This window comes from Rhinatrema bivittatum, chromosome 12 (genome assembly GCF_901001135.1).
Source record: "Rhinatrema bivittatum chromosome 12, aRhiBiv1.1, whole genome shotgun sequence".
Lineage (NCBI taxonomy): Eukaryota > Metazoa > Chordata > Amphibia > Gymnophiona > Rhinatrematidae > Rhinatrema > Rhinatrema bivittatum.
Window position 1 is genome coordinate 22,275,650 of NC_042626.1, and position 20,743 is coordinate 22,296,392.

The 20,743-nt window shown below is 44.4% G+C and overlaps 1 protein-coding gene across 5 annotated transcripts in view; it reads right to left on the reverse strand.

Annotated features, from left to right (window-relative positions):
• The window catches only part of KMT2A (lysine methyltransferase 2A), a 152,591-nt gene that overhangs the window by 7,366 nt on the left and 124,482 nt on the right, over positions 1-20,743 (reverse strand). For 2 of the 5 annotated variants that reach the window (XM_029574140.1, XM_029574139.1), the window contains 11 exons: positions 15,727-15,805; positions 14,762-14,922; positions 14,028-14,195; positions 7,917-12,255; positions 7,155-7,214; positions 4,755-4,838; positions 2,341-2,411; positions 1,887-2,060; positions 1,307-1,381; positions 403-577; positions 128-235 (listed from right to left, as the gene is read on the reverse strand). In XM_029574140.1, coding sequence (XP_029430000.1) covers positions 128-235; positions 403-577; positions 1,307-1,381; positions 1,887-2,060; positions 2,341-2,411; positions 4,755-4,838; positions 7,155-7,214; positions 7,917-12,255; positions 14,028-14,195; positions 14,762-14,922; positions 15,727-15,805 — 5,494 coding nt within the window. The remainder of the gene's footprint in view (positions 1-127; positions 236-402; positions 578-1,306; positions 1,382-1,886; positions 2,061-2,340; positions 2,412-4,754; positions 4,839-7,154; positions 7,215-7,916; positions 12,256-14,027; positions 14,196-14,761; positions 14,923-15,726; positions 15,806-20,743) is intronic. The other 3 variants (XM_029574143.1, XM_029574141.1, XM_029574142.1) reach the window with 2 other exon arrangements.

A 20,743-nucleotide genomic window follows, 5' to 3' on the forward strand; every position in this document is an offset into this window, starting at 1 on the left:
TCTTTCTTTTACAATTCTCTGTCCCTCTGTGACAGAGATTCATCTTTGGGGTCTCCAGTGGTGAAATATCGGGTATCTCTCTACTCTGCAAGCCTGTACCTCCTCAATTTCCAACTAGATGTCATACCGTGCTGACTTCAGCTGCACTTCTTCCTCTTCCTCATCATTGGGGTTATACTCTGGGGGCTGCCGATGCTTTGAGGCCAGAAAATTAAACATATCAAATGCCGATTTCCTGCAGAAATGAGGAAAGTAGAAAAATATACTGTTAAACTAGCTCATGGAAGACCCTCCATTCCCTTCTCATGCAAAGCTTTCCTTCCCCCAAACACCTCAGGTCTCCTGTTCTGGGCTCCCAAGGATAACCTAGCAGGCCTGGCATAGGAATGAATCACCACTTGCCTGCGATGCACCTCTGCCCGGGCAGACCCATGGGGGTTGAGGGGCGGCTCATTTGCCTCTTCGGGTTTATGGAATCGGAATTTATAGTTGCGGCAGTGCTTGGATCCATACAGCTGCTCGATGAGGAAGACAACAGCTTCATGGATGATTCCCAACATCCTTACACCATTAACCCCTGGGGGAGGGAGTGATAACAGAACTGGTGTTAGCAATGTAAGTAAGCAACGCATGCACAGCACCAAGAACCAGCATTAGTGCTATCATTCACATGCTGAAAATGTCTCCGTGCAATTGCACCAAGGGAAAAACGATGCTTCCTGCAAGGATACAACAGAACTGCAGGGATGCCGGCAGGGTTCTCAACATGTCAGTATCGGTATATCAAAAGTATTTTAAATAAATAAATAAATGTCAGCTTCCAGTATTTCCTGTACTTGGACAAGGTACTGCGGAACACTGCTCTGGTATGACCCCAAGTGGCCAGCAGAGGCACTGCAGCCATAAGAGTGATAAGTGATATTTCCTCACTCCTCTTTACCTTACCTGCTATACATTCATCCGACTATACATTGACCTTGTTTGTACCCTGATGATATTCTCTGTTCTACTTATTTCTCCCTTTTTGTTATTTGTAAACTTTCATATCCCTTGTTTAAATATGTAAACCGTTGTGATGGCATTACCGAATGACGGTATATAAAACTTGATAAACAAATAAATAAGACAAGCCTCTGACTCCTGCGTGAATGTTTGAGAAAGAAAATGGACCTTATACATATCCATCTGCTTTCTCCTCCCTAGCCCCATGTTGCTGAATGCAGAGCCATAGGCATAAAAAAGTCTCACATTATTATATTTGTTTGCTTGCACAGGATATGACGGGGAGCAGTGCTGGAGGTGTTACCTGCAAATGAGAGCTGCTTCAATCGTGCATTGGAACGAGCTTCCTGAACCTTATCAGTCAATGACTTCCATGCATCTGAAAGACACAGCCAAATCATCCCATTTATAAACCAGACCAGAAAATGACAACTTCATAAAACAGAAAGAACTGATTATAAACACTTATATTTAAGTGTCTGAGGTTCTTCCAAAGGTCACTGCTTAGTAAGCCTAAATGCGACTCAGCTGCCCTTACTCCAGCCCAGATACGGATGGAAGAAAGTACACTTCCTATGAGGTTCAGGTCAGACCAAAACGCTCATCTTACAGTGTCAAGGTCAGCAGTACAGAGAGATCCAGGGAAATATGCCTTCAGTTCCCAGGAAGTCAGTGATAAGATCAATGAGGAAGGAGGAGAAACAGAGTTCAGGAATTCAGTCAATACATACGCGAGAAAAAAAATATTCAATGTACCCTGAACCTACTTCTAAACACCAGGAAGCTCCTCTAATCAGGCACAAAACTAACACAGCAAAGCCTTGCAGTACACCAAGATCTTGCAGTCAGAAAACCTTTGCCTTTCAGCAATATACAGATCTCACCCTCGATGCTTTCTGCACAGATCTGGAAGCCATCATCGCTGGAAATCTCAAAGACCAGCCCTTTCTTTGGTTTCTTTTCACACAGACTCTCCTTCCTTTTCTGCTCCTGCTGCAGCCAGAACATGAGTGGGGAGCTGAAGGTCTCTTCCTGCTCCTCCTCTGATGCTTTGGGCTCTAAGTAGGGAAGGGGAAACAGGGTAGACGGACAAGATCAATGCACTATAATGCAGACTTCCTGCTCTAACAGAAGGCTCACCAAGTTAGAAAGAAAATCAGTAAACAAACACAGCCCAGAGACACCTTTCAGGCACTTCACCCACAGTAAGAGAAACTAGACCCCTAATGGAAGGGAAGTGGGGGTAGTTTTGAAAGTTTCAGATAAACACTGCACAGTCCTCAGTACCCAAAGCAGCAGTGTGGTGGCCTCAGCACACTGCTCAGCATAGTGATTTACCTGCATTCTCTTGCTCACTTGTGTTAGCTGTTTTCTGAATAGATCGAGACTCCAGTATGACTGCAATTTGCCTTAAAAACATAAGGATGGGAAAAGTCAGATTCTAAACAAGATATTGCTACAATCCTTCCCTTCCAAAACAGATTATTCAGTGTTAACAGATACCTTACCACAAAGCAGGTGGTGAGAGACTGGAATTTTGATTCACTCCAATCGATGATAGCTGGCACCACAGCTGGCAGGCTCAAAGGTATCATGGACTTCAGTTCCCACCACCTCCCCCCCCCCCCCCCCAAAGAGATGCTTCCTCTATAACTGGGCTTTGATGCACTGAATATACACCAGAGTGCCATGCACTGCTGCTGTTAGCATTTCCCATAAGCAGCAAGGAACCACTAACTTATTTCAGTCCAAAATAATGGGACTCAAAGTTGGAGCAGCTTTCAAAAGCATTTACTGTAATAATAACTTCCAGATCCGAGGAAAGACACAGAAGCACTGATATAGCAAGAGGTACAAACAGCTAAACATATTTCAAAAATACAACCTAAGCCATGAGAAAGGGACTAGTGAGTGTTGCACAGCACTCACACACAGGGAACACCTGGCAATTGGAGTGGTTTGTGTTAGTTCAGTTGCTGACTGTAACTAACCAGGAGAAATGTAATCTTAAGTGTTAATTCCCTTTCCTTTAATCTCATCATACCAGTCCAGATGAGTGGGTTATGCCAGTAGGCAATTTTCCGTGACATCTCTCACAGGATATGAGCTGGTACAGCAGTAAACTTTCTCAGTAAATCTTTGTTAAAGCAATCAACTAACCAGCAGAACATCAAATGAACAGTACAACTTTCATAATTAACTTTTTGGAAATAGGAGCCACTCCAAGGCCCTCTCTCTCTTACCCTGCCCTTTGGGAAGGGGATGCTTGAAGAAGAGAAGGGACTAACAAGTCTGCTCCCTTCGTTTGTCCCAACAAATACATTGCTGAATTGTCTGTACTTTTATCATCTCAACAAAGAAATAGTTGCATTGGAAAAAGTACAGTGAAGGGAGACCAAAATGATAAAGGGGATGGAACAGCTCCCCTATGAGGAAAGGCTGAAGAGGTTAGGGCTGTTCAGCTTGGAGAAGAGACGGCTGAGGGGGGATATGAGAGAGGTCTATAAAATCATGAGTAGAATAGAAAGGTAAATATAAATCAGATCTTTACTCTTTCAAAAAATACAAAGACTCAACAGAGAATGAAGAGAAAAGAGTTGCAGTCTCAGAAAAGTCTGTTGCATCTAGTGAAGGAGATTCTGCTCTTCTGGGATGTGCATTCATTATATCTGTTTCGGTGGGTATGCGCAAGAAAGTGGATAGTATGCGTGTATCTCATTAAAATACATGCATACTATCCATTTTCCTGCAGGTACTAGAAAGTCAGTGAGGTAGAGATATACCTGCTGAAATGGATGGGATGAATGCACATCTCTAGTAAGCACATCTTGAAATTCTGAGGCACCGCGCATCACCATCATAGAAGGGAATTCTAAAGAGGTGGCATATGTGTTCTCACATGGGAGGATCAATTCTAGGTTTGCTGTGCGGGAGCTGGCAGGGTGGGGCAGTTTGGGCCTGCACATGCAGTCAGGCCTAAAAATAAACTGCTGACGTAATCGCTCCCATCGCTTTCTGGTGCTGAAATTCCTCACTCGGCCTTGACGAAGGCAGGCAATTCGGACCGCTCCCTCCTGCCTCCTGGCAGGAAAAACAAACACTTACCCGCTCCTCAGCCCTGCACAGAACGCTACTGCTGCCACACCAATTCTCTTCTTTTTTTTTTTAAATTAAAGAGACAGGCCACAAAGAACAAAAGGGAAAGAATTACTCCCCTGCTCCTGGAGAGAGGAGGCTGAGGAGCCAGGCTCACTGAGGGAGTGAAGGGCCCAGAGGAGAGGGAACCAGGAAACCTGGCTATCTACCCTCCCTGTCAAGAAGGGCCAAGTCTGGACAGGGACTACCAACCCCCCTGCTTGCCCTGCTCCACCCAAGAGATGGCCCTTGAAGGAACCTAACACCTCAAGGGGCCAAATCCTCTTCTTATATAATCTTTTTCTTCTAACAACTCCAGAATGCAGGTCTGCACCTCTACATCTGCTGGAGATAGAGAAATACTGAGGGACTGCAGGTGGCACTCTTGGTTATGTAGCAGTGCCTCCATCTGTTGGTAGGGATGCATAAACCCACTTGTCTGGACTGATCCGGGGTACGAACAGGAACAGAGTTTAACATAGAGGAGGCAACCGAGGCAGAGGAAGAGGAGAAGAAATCAACAGGCCACAGCCTTGAGAGGAAAATTTCAACATCTAGGGGGTTTGAACTCCTCACAATGTCAGGAACCCTGAGAATACCCAAGTCTACTTCCTCACCCCTTTGGCTGTGTAGGGACCTCCAAAGGACAATCAACCAGAAGCCCTCCAAATACTGCACGAGGCCAGGTATGTCCACACCTACTGGATATAGAGAAATATAGAGAAACACATGGAAACACAGAAATGACGGCAGAAAAAGACCAAATGGTCCATCCAGTCTGCCCATCAAGCTTATGGTAGCACCAGCCATGTCATACAGGTCTCCCCTATGAATGTATCATCAGGGGATGGCAACTGCCGTGCTGTACAAGTTACTCTCATACTTAGTTTCCCAAACCGTTAAAGTCAGGGCCCCTGTTGGTTGCTGTCCGAGTCCAATTCCCCGTTATCTCTTGCTGTTGAAGCAGAGAGCAATGTTGAAGTTACATCATAAGTATAAGGGTAGTAACAGCTGCATCAGCATGTAACCCCCATGCTTGTTTTCCCAGACCGTAAAATTCATGTCCTTATTGGTTGCTGTCTGAAACTAATTCCCCTTTCCCTCCTGCTGTTAAAAGCAGAGAGCAATAATGAGTTGCATCAACAGTATGAAGGCTTATTGGTTCAGGGTAGTAACCACTGCTCCAGTTACCCCCATGCACTCTTTCATTTCCATCCTCTAGTCTTTAGGGATCCACAGTGTTTATCCCATTCCCTTTGAAATCCTTCACAGTTTGTGTTTTCACCACCTTCTCTGGAAGGGCATTCCAGGCACCCACCATCCTCTTCGTGAAGAAATATTTCCTGACATTGGCTCAGAGTCGTCCTTCCCTGGAGTTTCATTTCGTGACTCCTACTGATTTCTTTCCAATGGAGGTGGTTTGTCAAATGTGCATCATTAAAACCTGTCAGGTATCTGAAGGTCTGTATCATATCTCCCCCTGCACCTCCTCTCCCCTCCAGGGTATACATATTTAGGTCCTTCAACCTTTCCTCATAAGTCATTTGATGGAGCCCCCCCACCATTTTTGTCATCCTTCTCTGGACCACCTCCATCCTGTCTCTGTCCCTTTTGAGATATGGACTCCAGAATTAAACACAATACTCCAGAGGAGGCCTCACCAAGAACATGTATAAGAGGATTATAACCTCCTTTTTCTTACTGGTTATTCCTCTCTATGCAGCCCAGCATTCTTCTGGCTTTATCTATCGCCTTGTCACATTGCTTCACCATCTTCAGATCACTAGACACTATCACCCCAAAGTCCCGCTCTTGCTCCGTGCACAGCTGACAAGGTTTACTGCTGTATCAACCCATGTACTGTGAGTGGTATCAAAACTTGTAGTTCTGTCTCCATCTGCTGGTAGGAAGGTAAAATATGCTCGTCTGGATTGGTATGTGAACCAAAACAGGGGGTTTGTATCCTCTGTGGTTTATTGTTTTGCCTGTGACTTTCCCCCAGAGAGCTCATTTCCTCTGTGCTGGCCTGCAGGTGGTGTTTGACCTCTGCACTGCAGTTCAAGCACAAGCTTTGGATGCTGCCTTGATTCAGAAGGAAGCCTAAACTGCATACACATCCCAGACACCCTGGCCATGAAACCTCAGACAGAAGGCCATTAGTAAGAAAGCTGTTAGTATGTTCCTTGATTGGCTCTGTAGACAGAGAACTAGCCCTGAAGATTCTGGAACTCTCTAGTCTCAGTTGGGAATACAGAGGGAGCAGATCTCTGCGCTGAGGCCCTGTTCAGCTAAGGTGGACAGCTGTTTTTCTGACCTTCCCAGGCACTAAATAAATAGTGAAAAAAAGTGTTTAGATTAATTTTTGCTGTTCAATCCTTGTTCTTTTACCTGCTCTTGTTTGCAAATTTAAAGTTTTTCCGCTCACTGTTCCTTCTTTTTGTTAATAAACATTAGTTTTTTTTTATTTCTGCCTGTCTTGGACTGACTAATAATCCTGGTATTGTATGTATTTGGTTTGTGGATGTTTTTCTAGGAATTCTGTGACCTTTAGGTTGTGTGGGGTCCCAGTGTCCCTAGAAACCACCAGGGCACAGCTTGTGAGTAAGGAACTTGCCCAGAGGCGGGTGGGAGGTTGCCAGTGTAAGAGCACATGCACAAGTGCAGGCAAGGCTGGGCAGTGCTTGGCAGTACCCTCCGAGTGGCCACAGGGTTACTCTAAGGGGATAGCATTGAGGCATTACATGACCGTTTAACAGGATAATAAAGAACTATAATTCTGTTTTTGCTCCTCGCACTTCTTTAGGATCGGTCATCTGGGTATATTCAGGAATGGATCCTGGTACTATGGCTTTAGTCAGCCTAGTCAACAAAAACGTTAATCACAGAATCATCTGTGATCCCTTATTCTCATGGTTTGGGGCAAAGAATCTCATATTGGCAGCTTCTACACTTGTGAAGGTGAAGCACCAGTACCACACAATACAAGAAGAGTACTTTTGGGCATTATTTCTGCTCACCCGGCTGGCTGCCCACACTCTTGCTGCTTTGGGTGATCTGAATCCACTGCCACCGAATTCCTAAAAATAGGACAGTTTGTAAATGGAATGAAAAGACTAGATTCATTTTTTAAAATGAGCTGCTTTGACCCACTGGAACCTGCAAGGTGGTTATGAATATCTGCAAGCTTATCAAAAGAATGCCCTCACTGCTGTACTCTCTCCACATACAAACCTATCAACGGCAAGTCCATTCAATAAGCAAGACCAATTTCACCAAATTTCAGTAACATCTGAGCCAGAATACAATATTGCAGCAGGTCTAAAGGGACTTTGTTTTGCTATATAGTAAGGATTACCAAGTTCAGTGCCTGTAGAAGTTTCTTACTTCCAAAAGGAAGTGTACTACATTCTACAATTTTTTTGTTGATTTTACTGAAATTAGTGTAGATGAAAAGTAGCCTACCAACAGCAGTTACAATTCTCCAACCAGGTGAATCAACAGTGCGTCTTATGCACACTGAACCTCTTTTATAAATTGTTTGATGATGGCTGAAATTGTAACCCACCCTGGACTACTGTATTGAAAGAGGTGGGAAATACATTTTATGAATAAATAAAATTAATAAATAAAATTGTCTCAGCTTCAAGCTTAACAGCTAAAGCCAAATGGCACAAGCAAAATAAATTTGTCACACAAAGCCATGACGTCCTAGTGCTTTGGTTTCTGCCTCTCCCCTTCCTTGGAATCCAAGGAACTTAAAGCAATTTGCATCCTCTTACCCTGTAGTAGAAAGGGCGGGCACTGTCTTGGCTTCAGTGTCTGGAATGTGTGCTTCTACGGAGCTAGTCCATGTGTGGCATGTTTTGTGCTTCTTCCCATTTCCCTTGTCTATGGAAGGTTGTATTCTCTTCATTTTCTGCTTAGTTTTTGTAGAGGCAGTTCCCACACTGCTTGCAGATTGCTGTCCCAACGATGGTGAGCCCCCAGGAGAAGCTGAACTGGCGTGCATCACAGAAGAGGAAACCTTGTTCTGCTCTAGTCCAGCACTGCCTGGAATGTCGACCAATTGTGGAAAGGTAGAAAGGGGAGCTGCTGGAGGGCTGGCGAGGTCCATCGGGGAGGAAATGATTGCAGTTTTGCTACCCAGCAATTGTGTCATGCGCTGCTGAAGTTCATATGGACCTTCTGAGTCAGAGGATGACTGGGTAACTGCCATAGTGACAGTGTGTGCTGAAGGCAATACACAGATACTTGATGTGGCTGTCATGGCTCCAGTAGTTGGGCTTTGAGATACTCCTAGTTGTGAAAACATGCCAGAGCCTCCTGATAAAGCCATGTGCTGTTCTGGGAGCCCTAGGCTGTGCTGGCTGGCTTTGATTAATAAATTGCTTATGGATCCCATGTCTGGTGCACCTAGCAATCCTGGGCTTGTTAATGTTACAGAACTCTGTCCCAAAACCTGTCCAGGAACAGAGCCACCTGACGTGGTTGCAGCTGTGGCCTGCATGGATACAACATTGAGAACAGGTGAACTAGAAGTCAACCCCGATACAGATCCAGCTGTGAGGTGACTGGCATCTGGCCCAATGATCCCAGATGAGGAGCCAACAGTGGTGGTTGCAGTGGATGTTCCTGAGTTCTGTGGAAGTAAAGAAGCTTGTTCAAAATAGACAATTCCCGATTTAGATCGTTTGATAATGTTAGGAACAGTTCTATGGGAGGTGGCATTTCCAAGTGTTCCCATATCAATCAAACCTGGGTGATTCGGGATACCCCCTGATAACTGGGAAGAAGTAAAGTTAATAAGAGTCATGTTGGAGACAACATCAGGAGGAGCTACAGCAGTAGAGGACCCAGAGGGGGCCAGCTTTTTATTTTTTCTGGAGTGCAGACGGGATATTGGCCTTTTCTTGTTGAGACAAGATGCTGGAGTTGAAGTTCCAAGGTCCGTTCTTTGATTAGCTTCAGAAATCAAGAGTTGGGGATCTGGAGGTGGCTGAACACCAATGAGCAGACCAGAAGCAGGATTACTGATATTTGGGGGGAAGCCAGTTTGAGCAGTTCCTGGGAAGGAATATAAATGAGAGTGATGAGATATAGGGAGCAATCCTTTGTTAGCTGGAGGGAATAATGACTGAGCTGGTGGTAAACTTGGATTTAACCCTGTAGCCAAGGTGACTCCACTTCCTATTGGGCCCAACACTGAAGCACTGGACTCCATTGTGTTTGCTGTTGAAGTAACTGAAGGAGTCAACTGTATTTTTTGGGTAACCCCATTGGGAAGAGTTTGCAGAACATAAAGTGGCTGCAAATTTTGGTTCACCACCAGAAGTTTTTCTGTAGTTGGTTTGAGATGGGGGGGTGTAGTCTGTACAGCAGCATTTGAAATGTTAGAAGGACTTTCAGAAGAGCTTGGAGTGTACTTCTGACTTTGGAGTGGCACAGTGGGAGAAACTGGCACTTGAAGACTAGGAGTTCCACTGTTTCTGGTTAAGTCCTGTTTTCCCCCATGTCCTTGCTCCACCTGGCCACACGATGGACTGGTTATGTGTTCTGTATCCATGTGACTCTGAATAAATGGGTCAGGAGTCAAATGACTCTCAGGAGTTGAGTCCACACCTTGACCCAGAAGAGCAGAATCTCCTTCACTAGATGCAACAGACTTTTCTGAGACTGCAACTCTTTTCTCTTCATTCTCTGTTGAAGGTAGTGCTAGTATAGACCTTTCACGTGGTGAGGAGAGCTGAGACTCTGAAATCACAGCAAGTCTGTTGTGGTTTTGACTTGGTACAGTGGGGCTCCGGGTTGTTAAGACAGAAAGATCAGAGGGAAGTTCTAAGGGCAGCTCAAACTGTTCTTCAGCTGATATGGTGGAGGAAACCCCACTATCCACTGGCTCTGTGCTTGGCAACTGTTGAGAAAATACCTCAAATAGCCCCATGTCCTTTCCACGATTACTATCAAGACCTAGTCCTTCACTAAGTGTAAGGAGCTCAGATGAAGACGACTCTGGGCTTTCTCCCAAGGCCTGCATGGAAGGAGTATTTTTCAGAACAAAGTCCATAATGTCAGAAGGCAGGATGTTTCCACAATCGTCACTGTTGTTATTATCAGAGTCTGATTTTAGTAGCTCAGTGTTGAAAGTGTCCAGGATGCTTTTATCTGAAGGTGTACTGGTATGTCCTTTGCGACTAGTATCTAAGGAACTTAGTTGAGCCTCTAAAGAATCTTGACTCTGGGGCTTTACTCTATTCACTGAATGGCAGTTCTCCATCTTTGGCTCATTTGCTTTGTGGCCTGTGGAGCTTTTAGTCACATGCTCTTTTTCTGCAGCTTCATCTGATCGATCAAGCTTCAAGCTCTCTGTTCCATTCTCTTTACCATTTCTCTTGGAGACCTGATTTACCTTACCAGTGGTTGCTGTAATGCTGGTGTCACTTTCTGTGCCATCATCCACACCATCCAGCTGTGAGATTTTGGGACGGTCACATTGCTCTTCTTCCCTAAACAAAGTGCGTGATGTAAGCCTCTCCTCTGTTGCTGAAGAAATGACAGTGCGAGAAAAGCTATAGTAATACACATCATCTTCATCTGAAGAAGTGCTTAGGTCATCAGCTCCATCCACTTGACCTTCTGCTGACCTCTTTCCTCGCTTTTTACCAGATGAATTGCTGTAGAAGGGGATGTCTTCTTCCCCATATGATCTCACACCATACAATGGAGTCAACCCAAAGAACATGTTCGACCTGGCACGAGCACTACGTCTGGGATACCGCCGCTTGTAGGAACTGTCTTCCTGGGTCTTATTTCCATCTTGAAGCATCAAGTTCCTCTCTTGATCTGGAAGGTTAATATATGCATTACCCACTTGAGGCTCCTTGGTTGAGACACTGGCTGAGCTTAATTGATCCACAGGATCATCTGCTGGGCACTCAGAAGATGAAGAAGGTTTTACCAAGGCAGCTGGTTCTGAAGAGTGGCAAAGAGATTCAGAAGTTGTCTCCTTCACAGCTCTTTTGGACAGACTGTCTGTCTCCATCTTTAGAGGTGTCAGTGTTACTTTGACAGTACGTTTTCTAGGTGGCTGCTCTTTTGAGATCATTTTAGTCTCCACTTGTTGACTATTTGGGCTATGTGCCAAAGAATCTTTGTTGTCCCCAGTTTTCTCACCAGAAACATTGTTGACTAATCTCTGACTGGTATTTTCATTTGAGAAAGATGGATTATCCAATTTGAATTCTAAGTGTTTTCCTTCATTGTTTGCCACTGTGTGATTAGAGTCCACAGAAGATTTGTTGAAATGCATCTCTTTGACGTTTTCTTTTGGTGGTTTCTTCCCTTTTTGCCGCCTGTTTTTAGGGCTGGACAGGGCTTGCTCGCTTGCTACACAAGAGATGCTATGGACTCCAGAAGGCTGCAAGTTCTTTGCAGCTATATCCTCAACTTGCAGGTTTGCTTTATCAGCATGTGATGAGGCCACATGTTGGTCCTTGTCATTCCTTGAGCCTCTTGTAAGTGAAGACTGAGATGCTGGAAGGTCTTGGGAATTAAAAACCATTGTGGGGGGATCTGGCAAAGTTCCACTTTTACTGACATCTGAATCTGCAGCCAACGTACTATCAGACTGGGCAGACACTTTAGAATCGGGGACTGAATGTTCCAAGTTCTTGGAGTTAGACAATCTTGCTTTCTCTATTTTCGATATGCTTTTAGGCAACAAATCCAAAGCACAAGAGTACTTTATGTCTGAGGAATGAGACCCGGCTATTTGAATATTTTTCCCTCCATCTTTACTTACTGCCATTTTTGGGCAACAAGAAATGGTGGAACTTGGTCCTACTGTGCTCGATGTGTTTGAATGAAAAGACCCCAGGAAGTTCTCCGTACTTTTAGCATTTGACTCATGATCGGAAGAAGAGCCAGTGAAGACAGATATTGACGACACACTGTGCCTTGAGTAGGAGTTTCCAGCCCTTGTGGGTGAGATCATTCTGAGCTTTGACTGCTGTGGTGACAGAGATGATGTGCTGTGTCTCCTGGAGCCAATGCTGCGTAAACCAGAAGACAATACAGGATCACCCACGGTCACGATTTCATGAGGTACTGGTGTGGGGCTACCTAAAACAAACCAAATTAAAAAATTTAGTTAAACAGGAGAGAAGAGAATGACCAAATTATTTATTATTATTTAAATTCTTTTACTATACCGATACTCAAGACAAGGTCTTATCGTACCGGTTTACAATAAAACAGGGGGGGAATACTTGCTTGATCCTTTATAACTAGAGAAGGAGGAAGAAGAACTTCCACAAACCAAAAACTGCTACAAAGAAAGGGAACCACAGGTTCTGCTATCTACATCTGCTGCAGACAAAGAAATACTGAAGGGACACAGGGGGAGCACTGTCCTGATATAGAATACCTTTTGAGTTTTTCTCTGTCTCCATCTGCTGGAAAGGAGGCTGAACACACTGTCTGGACTGATCCAGGTACATACAAGGAACTACAGTATCTGAATGCAACTTGACTTGAACTACTAATGCAGAGCTTTCCAAACTTTTCTTGATAGTGACACACTTTTTAGACAAAATTTCACGACACTAGCAAACCAGAGGTTAAAGGTTAAATGAACGAAATGTATTTTGACAATTTATGTGTTTCCTTAAATATATACATAAATAAAATGTTTCATGACACAGCCTAGCTCGTGAAAACATTTCATTTATATTAAAAAGATAATATTCCAAGATTAATGTTGTTATAATTTGAGTAACAATAATAAAACAAATTGTCTGTCCTCCACACACATCTCTCTCCCCCCAGCACACGTCTGTCCCCCACACACTCATCTCTCCTCCCCCAACCACATCTGTCCCCTACACACTCATCTCTCCCCCCCCCCCCCCAAGCACGTCTGGCCCCCACACTCATGTACCTCTTCTTTTTGATTGTTGCCAGTTAAGTGCTTTACTCCCTTCAGGGTTCAAGCCTGCTGAGGTGCATAATACCCTCCATTGCAGCAGCCAATGACAGGGACAGCTGGGCTCAGGTGCCACCCACCAAGCCCCAAAAAAAACACGATTGACAGCAAATAAAAATCACCTAATAATAAGCAACCCATGAACTGAAGAAAAAAAAAAAAAGTGAATCGCTGGAGGGGAGCGGCTATGTGGACCAGGCTTGCGCGACACACCTGCACACTGCAGATGACACTGTGTCCTGACCCACAGTTTGGAAAGCTCTGTACTAATAAAAATGCTTGAGTTAAATTTAAATAAGTTACCAGCCTCAACAGCCCAAATCATCACTGCAATTGTGGCTCAAAGAAAGCCCTGAAGTCAAGGCTTAAATTCTCACAAATTTCCTGAAGGTGCTGTTCCCCAAATCACAAAATCATTCTCCTAGTTGCATTCAGGCCAACTCTTATTGAGGAGGGTTGAAATGGGAAGGAGGATCCCCACAAAACTGGACTGCTTCCAAGGACAGAAGGTTACATTGTAATCCTCCTGTTTCTCCCACCTGCACAATGCCAGCATCATAAGTGAACATTTTCAAAACTCGCAAGCCAGCTGTGATTTTGTGCACTGCGAGATCAGCACAGATAGCCCGTAAAATCTGAAAGTGTTCACTTGCGGTACCAGCATTGTTTAACAAGATATTTACCAAAGCAACTGAATTTATGCCCTGTCTGGAGCTGAGAAATTTAAAGTATTAAACAAATCCAAAGCTTTGATAGCTCTGGAGCTATCTGTAGTTAAATTGGCTGTGTGCTTGCAAAGGATTTAGAATCTCTCTTCAATGATAACATGGTCCTCTACCCCCAGAAAAGGGCTCCATATAGATATTTTGTCAGAGTTATTAGACACAGTGGAATGTGGAGTACTGCATACCTGCGGAAGGCAAAGGTCGAGATCCGGAAGATCGCTGGGCAGGGGAGTAGCTGGGTGTTCGGATCCTGCTGCCAACTGGTCTTGATGAAGCCCAGTTTTTGCAGATCTGACTGCTGGATGCAGGAGTTAAACATTCAGCTGCTACCTGGCTCTCTTTAGACTGTACTTCTACAATATAAATCAAGGAACAGATGATTGATCCCAAAATAAAAGCTGTACAATAGCATCTGTACAGCAATGCAGCACAACGCTTCTGGTATACGTCTGTGGTAAAGATCGCACTGAGAAAGAGCACTATAGTGTATCCTTAGATTGCAGGGGGGCCTTAGGGTATAAACCTGATCCAGCTATATATTCTCACTGTAAGAATTCTGTATATAAATGGTAAGTTCTTATATAGGGCTGAGGTTGCAACATAAAACAATGAAACTTGCAGTTTACGACCCAATAACTCTCTCCACCACTCAGTATTTGACAATAAACAGGTCACATAAAATTATATTTAAATTTCAGCCCAGTGAAGTTGTAGAATTTACTTTATATAGTACTGCCAAAGCTATTACAGACAGCTAACATTATCTTCTCCCTTCCTAACACATTTCTGAATGTCCCTGAGCTGTACGCAGCACCCACAAGATCTCCAAATGTCTTTAAGTAGTAAATAGTGCTCAGAGCCTCAAAGTGTACCCGAGCTGCATACCACACTGGCAGGATCTTTGATGTGCCAGAGTTACCTGTTAGAATTGCAGGACTATGAGCAATTGTCCTGTTTTCATCATGCTGCACTGTGCTGTTGATATCCGGTTCCATAGCAGGCGGGCGGTATTCCATGATTTTGCATGTGTATACACAGCGCTTCCGAGCATCTGTTGTACTCCAGTACACTCTAGAACACCTGGAACATATCCAAATAATTCTCTTAAAGTGGTATGTGACATGCATACCCAGATCTTAATGCTGAAGGAATTAAACAGTGTACCATAAGCAGCACACTCTTCCAGCAGGGCCACTTGGTGTAGCAAGCACTTTCAATAGGCCCTTTCTATAGGCATCTTCAGGTACTTGGTGGGGGAGGGGAGTACAAACCTGGACAAACTACCACACCCCAAGGAGCAGATACTGCACCAACTCATGCCCAATTTTACACAGTCAGAAGAGAATAATATAGAGACCTTCATATAACAGATGATAAAAATCACTCAGCTTTGCTCCTCGCTAAACGGGAACACCAAGGCATTTATCAATTACTCATGTTATTTAATCAAAACTGGCACACAAAACCAACATTTTTTTTTTAAATATTTTTTTGTCACATAATACTCTATACCATATTGTTTATTCTAGATATGTTTACTTATCTTTGGTAATGAAAGTCCTTTTTGGTACAATTTCTTGCCCGGTCTTGTTATATTTCCTTGCCCGACACACTGTGACTTATGATATCCATCTGTTTTTTTGGTGGGCATATGTACATTTACCAATGGTAATTATATGGTTATATCTGATTGACCGTACATGTGTCAGAACACACATCCCACCTTGCCAGTTGCCAATTACTCTATTCTAGCACTTTCCTAGACTGAAAAACCAGAGAAGGCCCCAGAAGGCCCAATATTCAGCTTTTCAAGAGGCAGGGCCATGTGACCTGGATCACTAAACTTCCACATTACACAGAAAAAAAACCCAAAAGACTACTTACTGATATCCGATAGGAAATAATTTATCTTCACAATCTGAGAGGTCATTCAGGAGTCCTAGACAGTCTATAGTCATTGAACCTGAAAAAAAACAAACCAGAATAGCCTGCAACTGTATGACTTATTTGGGCAATATGTTACACCAAGGAACTACATCCATTACATGTGATGTAACTAACCAGATAACCAAAAGATAAACATAAGAAATGCCATCCTGGGACATATCAAAGGACCATCAAGTTCAGCATCCTGCCTCAGACACTGGCCAATCCAGGTCACAAGTACCTAACAGGATCCCAAGGAACACATCCAATCATTCTCCATTTTGTTTTAAAGGTGCTATTAGCTTCATAGAATGTCAGCTAGTCCAAGTATTATTTGAAAGGATAAATAACCATTCCCTAGTCACCTGTTTTACCTCACTCAAGATTTTATAGACCTCTATCATACTTCTTTTCAGCCCTCTCTTCTTCAGGCTCAAGAGCCTTAACCTATTTAATCTTTCCTCAGAGGAGAGGTCAATTTATCCCCTTTATCATTTTGATTCCCCTTCCCTGTACCTTTTCTACTTCCACTATATCTTTAGAATGGGACAACCAGGACTGCACTTCTCTGTACATACCCGGATCAGTCCAAACTCCTGGGTTTATTCATCCCTGCCAGCAGATGGAGACAGAGAAAAGCCTTGCTGACACTGCTTGATAAGCCCTCTGCACATAACACTCAAGGTGCAGTCGCACCATGATCGACAGATGCATTATGATCTTTGGGTCATATGTCTTGTCTTACCTGTGCCCACTGTAAACCACTTTTTTCATGGTCTTTTGACCTCTCCTTAGTAAAACTGTGTGGATTCTTGTTAGTTGCTGATATTTTCTTTATCGCAGCTAATTCAGCCTATTCCTCTTTCATGGAAGTGAGTTCTGAACAAATGGAGCAAGCCCTAAGCTTCCAGATGATTTGCCTCAAAATAAAGGCTCCACAGTTGTTACATTGGATAGTCTTCATTTTGATCAATTTATTTGATGCAGAACACCTAAGGAACTGTTAAATTACTAAATTAACAAGTTTCCAATTCTTAATCCAGGTGGACTATATTAGAAGAACAAGCCCTGGGGTGGGGAGGTAGAGGGGCAGGGTGGGAGGGAATTAAACAGTGGGCACCTTTGTCTGGTGTGCTCAAGCCTTTTTTGAGTTGCTAATTACAAGATGCTCCCCCTCCCCCAGGCCCTGACTGTCTTGCAAAGTGCTTACAATTGACTCAAAAAAGAAACCTTACCTTTAAATTCTTAATGTCTCAAATAATTATTACAATACAGCTCTTTTCAAATTCAGCCTTGCTTAAAAGACACTCCTATCAACAATGCAATTATATAAGATTTTCTGACAAAGTCAAACATTTCAAGAAACTGACAGGATATATTTTTAAATTGTCAAATATTAATCAGTTTCAGCCAACCTAAAGTCTACTGCCCTGCTTAAATCAACCCTGATAAGGTCTAACCATGTCCCTCTATTAACAATGCAGTTATAAAATATTTTGGCTGAGTCCAACAAGAGCCCTGATCTTGGCAGCCTGAGTAACTGATAGGTATGGGAAACTAATAACTATGGGAGCTTGCTGGGCAGACTGAATGGGCCATTAGGTCCTTTTCTGCCATCACTACTGTTTCTATATTATATCCCCTGTTTTACTTTCTATTCCTTTCGTAATAATATCTAACATTCTATTTGCTGATTTGACCACTTCCGCACATTAGGCCAAGGATGTCAAAGTATTGTCCAGAGTCCTCATCCTGGGTGGAAATGCCTAATGTAGAACCCATGAAAAAAAGACCCAAAAGGTAGCAAAAAAGAAATGAACTCAACAAGTTAATATGGATTTGGCTATAACATAAGCTCTTTTGCCATCTCTTGATGAAAGTATAATGCGACCGTCATAAAGTGTCACACTGTGCTAATGGCTTATATATGAAGCCTATGAGGCACAAGGACTTTCTAATCATAGGTCGCTTATACTGAGTTCATGAATTCTCCTGACTGGAGCTATAAATGCATCAGAGTAGTGCACTACTTATGAGAACATGACATGCATTTATCTCTGGGACTGGCAGTCTCTTATGTAGTCCTGAAGTCTGTCCTCCGACACTGCAGTGTTTCGGAGCGTGAGACTCCTTCCTCAGGGAGCTTCAGGAGAATCCTGCTGCCTGAAAATTCTGTGTCAAGAAGAGTGGAAACAGACCTTTGATTAATGCGTATAAGCTTTCAATTCAATAAGTGGCCATTGAATGGAAAGGACACTTACAAGTTATACACGCTGCAACAAGAATAAAAAATGAAATATCTTGGAACCATATGAAAAGAAGCCTCTGAAAAAAGCATCCTCTTTGTGGTATTTACGTATACTGGGTTATGTGCTGCCTGTTTGTAATTTCTTATTCGCAGCTGACAACTTTGCCGCTGTGAAAACGCCGATTTTAAGAGAAATCCACCGGCTCTGCAATTGACAGCAGGAAATGAGGTACACGGGAGAAAGACCAAATATGGAGTGTGCCATAAAAGGAAAATGACATCAGCAAACCGGCGGCCATTTTGTTGAAAAGCCATATATGGGAAATGACATGGGGAAGCCTGCAGCCATTTTTAAAGGGCTGAATGTGGGGAATGATATTTGTAACCTGGCGGCCATTTTGAATGAGGGGCCGAGTATAAAAAGGACATCGGCAGATATGCGGCCATGCCGATTCCAGTAGGGAATTACCCACCGAGATAGAGCCCCTCAGCCTACTTGGAACCGCTGAAATTGAGAGCGAATTCCACAGGGAAGAAATCTAGAAACACTCCACTAAGAGACAGGAAGCCGGGGTGCCGCAAGAGCAAACTCGTGTCAAACAGGATTTCTTCACCAGCCTGGAACTCTAAGGGTACCAGGGCAGGGCAAGGGCAATCTCAGAATAGAAAGCACGGCAGATCAGTAAATGGATCAATTGATAAATGAACCAGGACTCCCCTGTCCGCAGACAGGGTTATCCCTAAAATGGGGAAGTATAGCTTGCAAGCCACTGCAACCAAAAAGCAGCACCTCTATTACGGGGTCCTTCGTCTCCCAACTCCCTCAGCCATGGAGGCCAAGTAGATGGATTAGAACTCTTCTCACTGAGGTAGGGTTCCGCAGGCAAGAATGACTGGCAATAGTGGTCCTTATCAAAAAGTGCCCATTGAGCTCAGCAGACATCAAAGGTAAGACCTGGCGGGAGAAACCCCTAATTTTCACCAGGAGCTACTCTGCATTGAGGCCATGCATCTCGACAGTCCCGAGGGTGGCCATGGCTTCAAGGTCACGCCCCTCGATGGCATCAGGGGGTGGCCACTTGTGCACTTCGATGGAATTGAGGACATTGATGGCACCAGGTCATTGAGGCATCAATGGCACCCATGGCATGGAATGGGTCAGAGGCATCCATGGAATGGAATGGAACAGAGACATCCATGGAATGGACTATTCCATCACCTCGAAGCCTAAGGCACTCGATGTCTCCGGTGCTGCGAGTTCACAAATGCCTATGGTATGGAAGGCCCTTTTGGCATCGAGGGCAGTCACACACCTCAATTGCGTCAAGGGTGACCATGGAGTTCAATGGCAGTCCTGGTCCCCGATGTGGTCCTGACATTGATGCGTCAGAGCAACAGTGTGCTGGTCACAGAAGTGCATGGGCAGCCATTACTGGGCATGGCACCGAAGGTGCGGCAACAAGCTGCTTTCCCAGGCTCCTGCTCACCCTCTCTCACAAGGAGACTGCACTGCCATACCAGCGAACAAGAGGGGAGGCTAAGTCATACAGGGCTCCTGTCCATGGAGACTGGGGAGGATAAGCTCCCCCCCCCTCAGGAACAGTGTTGTCCTCGATCTCTGCACTGTCTGAACCTCCATCGATGCCGATCAGGCGGAGAAACGACATGGAACTCCTAACCAGGTAGAATTCAGGTGAGTCCCCAGGCTGAGAAGCCTATACAGATCACCCACAGACACCTGACAAAGGTACAAAAACAGATAGAGCAAGGAGAGGATACATACTAAACTGCTGGTGCAGTATTTATTTATTTTTAAGGATAGAAATAGACTCTGCCAGTCTGCACAGTGACTAAGGCCTGCCAAGCGGCTGGAAGACAGAGGAAAGAAGAAGAAAAAGGAAAAGAAATAAAACTACCCGTCTCGAAAACGGGACCGGGCCTGAAACCCCTGGCGATTTCTAGGCTTATCCTCCAGTAACTTATGTACCTTTGTTTCACTCAATTATTTGATCAGCTGTTCCAGCTGTTCCCCAAACAAGAGACGACCCTTTAAAGGCAAGGAACCTTACTGGGCCTTAGAGGATACATCCGCAGACCAGTGACTGAGCCATAGCAAACGTCGGGCCGCGACCGCAGAACTCATCACACCAGACAGCAAATGCACCAAATCATACAGGGCATCCGCCACATATGTAACAGACGCCTCCACGCGATCAGCATCCGATGTGCCGGACCCAGGTAGCGTTTGGCCATCCTGAAAATTCTGCATTCAGCGTAAACATGCCCTTTGCATAAAGCCGGAGCACATGGCAGCTCGGAGCCCCAAAGCCGCCCTTTCAAAAATTCTCTTGAGATGGAGCTCTAATTTCCGAAACTGGACATCTTTGAGTGCCACGGCCCCCGCCACTGGGATCATAGTTTTCTTAGTGACCGCGGAAACTGCTGTGTCCACTTGCGGAAGCGCAAAAAGTTCTAACATTTGTTCTGGCAAGGGGTAGAGTTTGGCCATAGCTCTACCTACCCTCAAGCCGGAGTCTGGAGAATTCCATTCATTTTAACTAACTGCTACACCAACCTATGATAAGGGAATGCGGAAGGGGGGCCCCCCCAAAGACTGTCCAGGACAGGATCTGCCCTGTCTAATTCCGGAACCTCCTGAGGAGCTTTCAAATCAAGCTCAAGAACTTGCAGAAGCAGAGGGTCCAACTCCTCCCTCTGGAACAACCG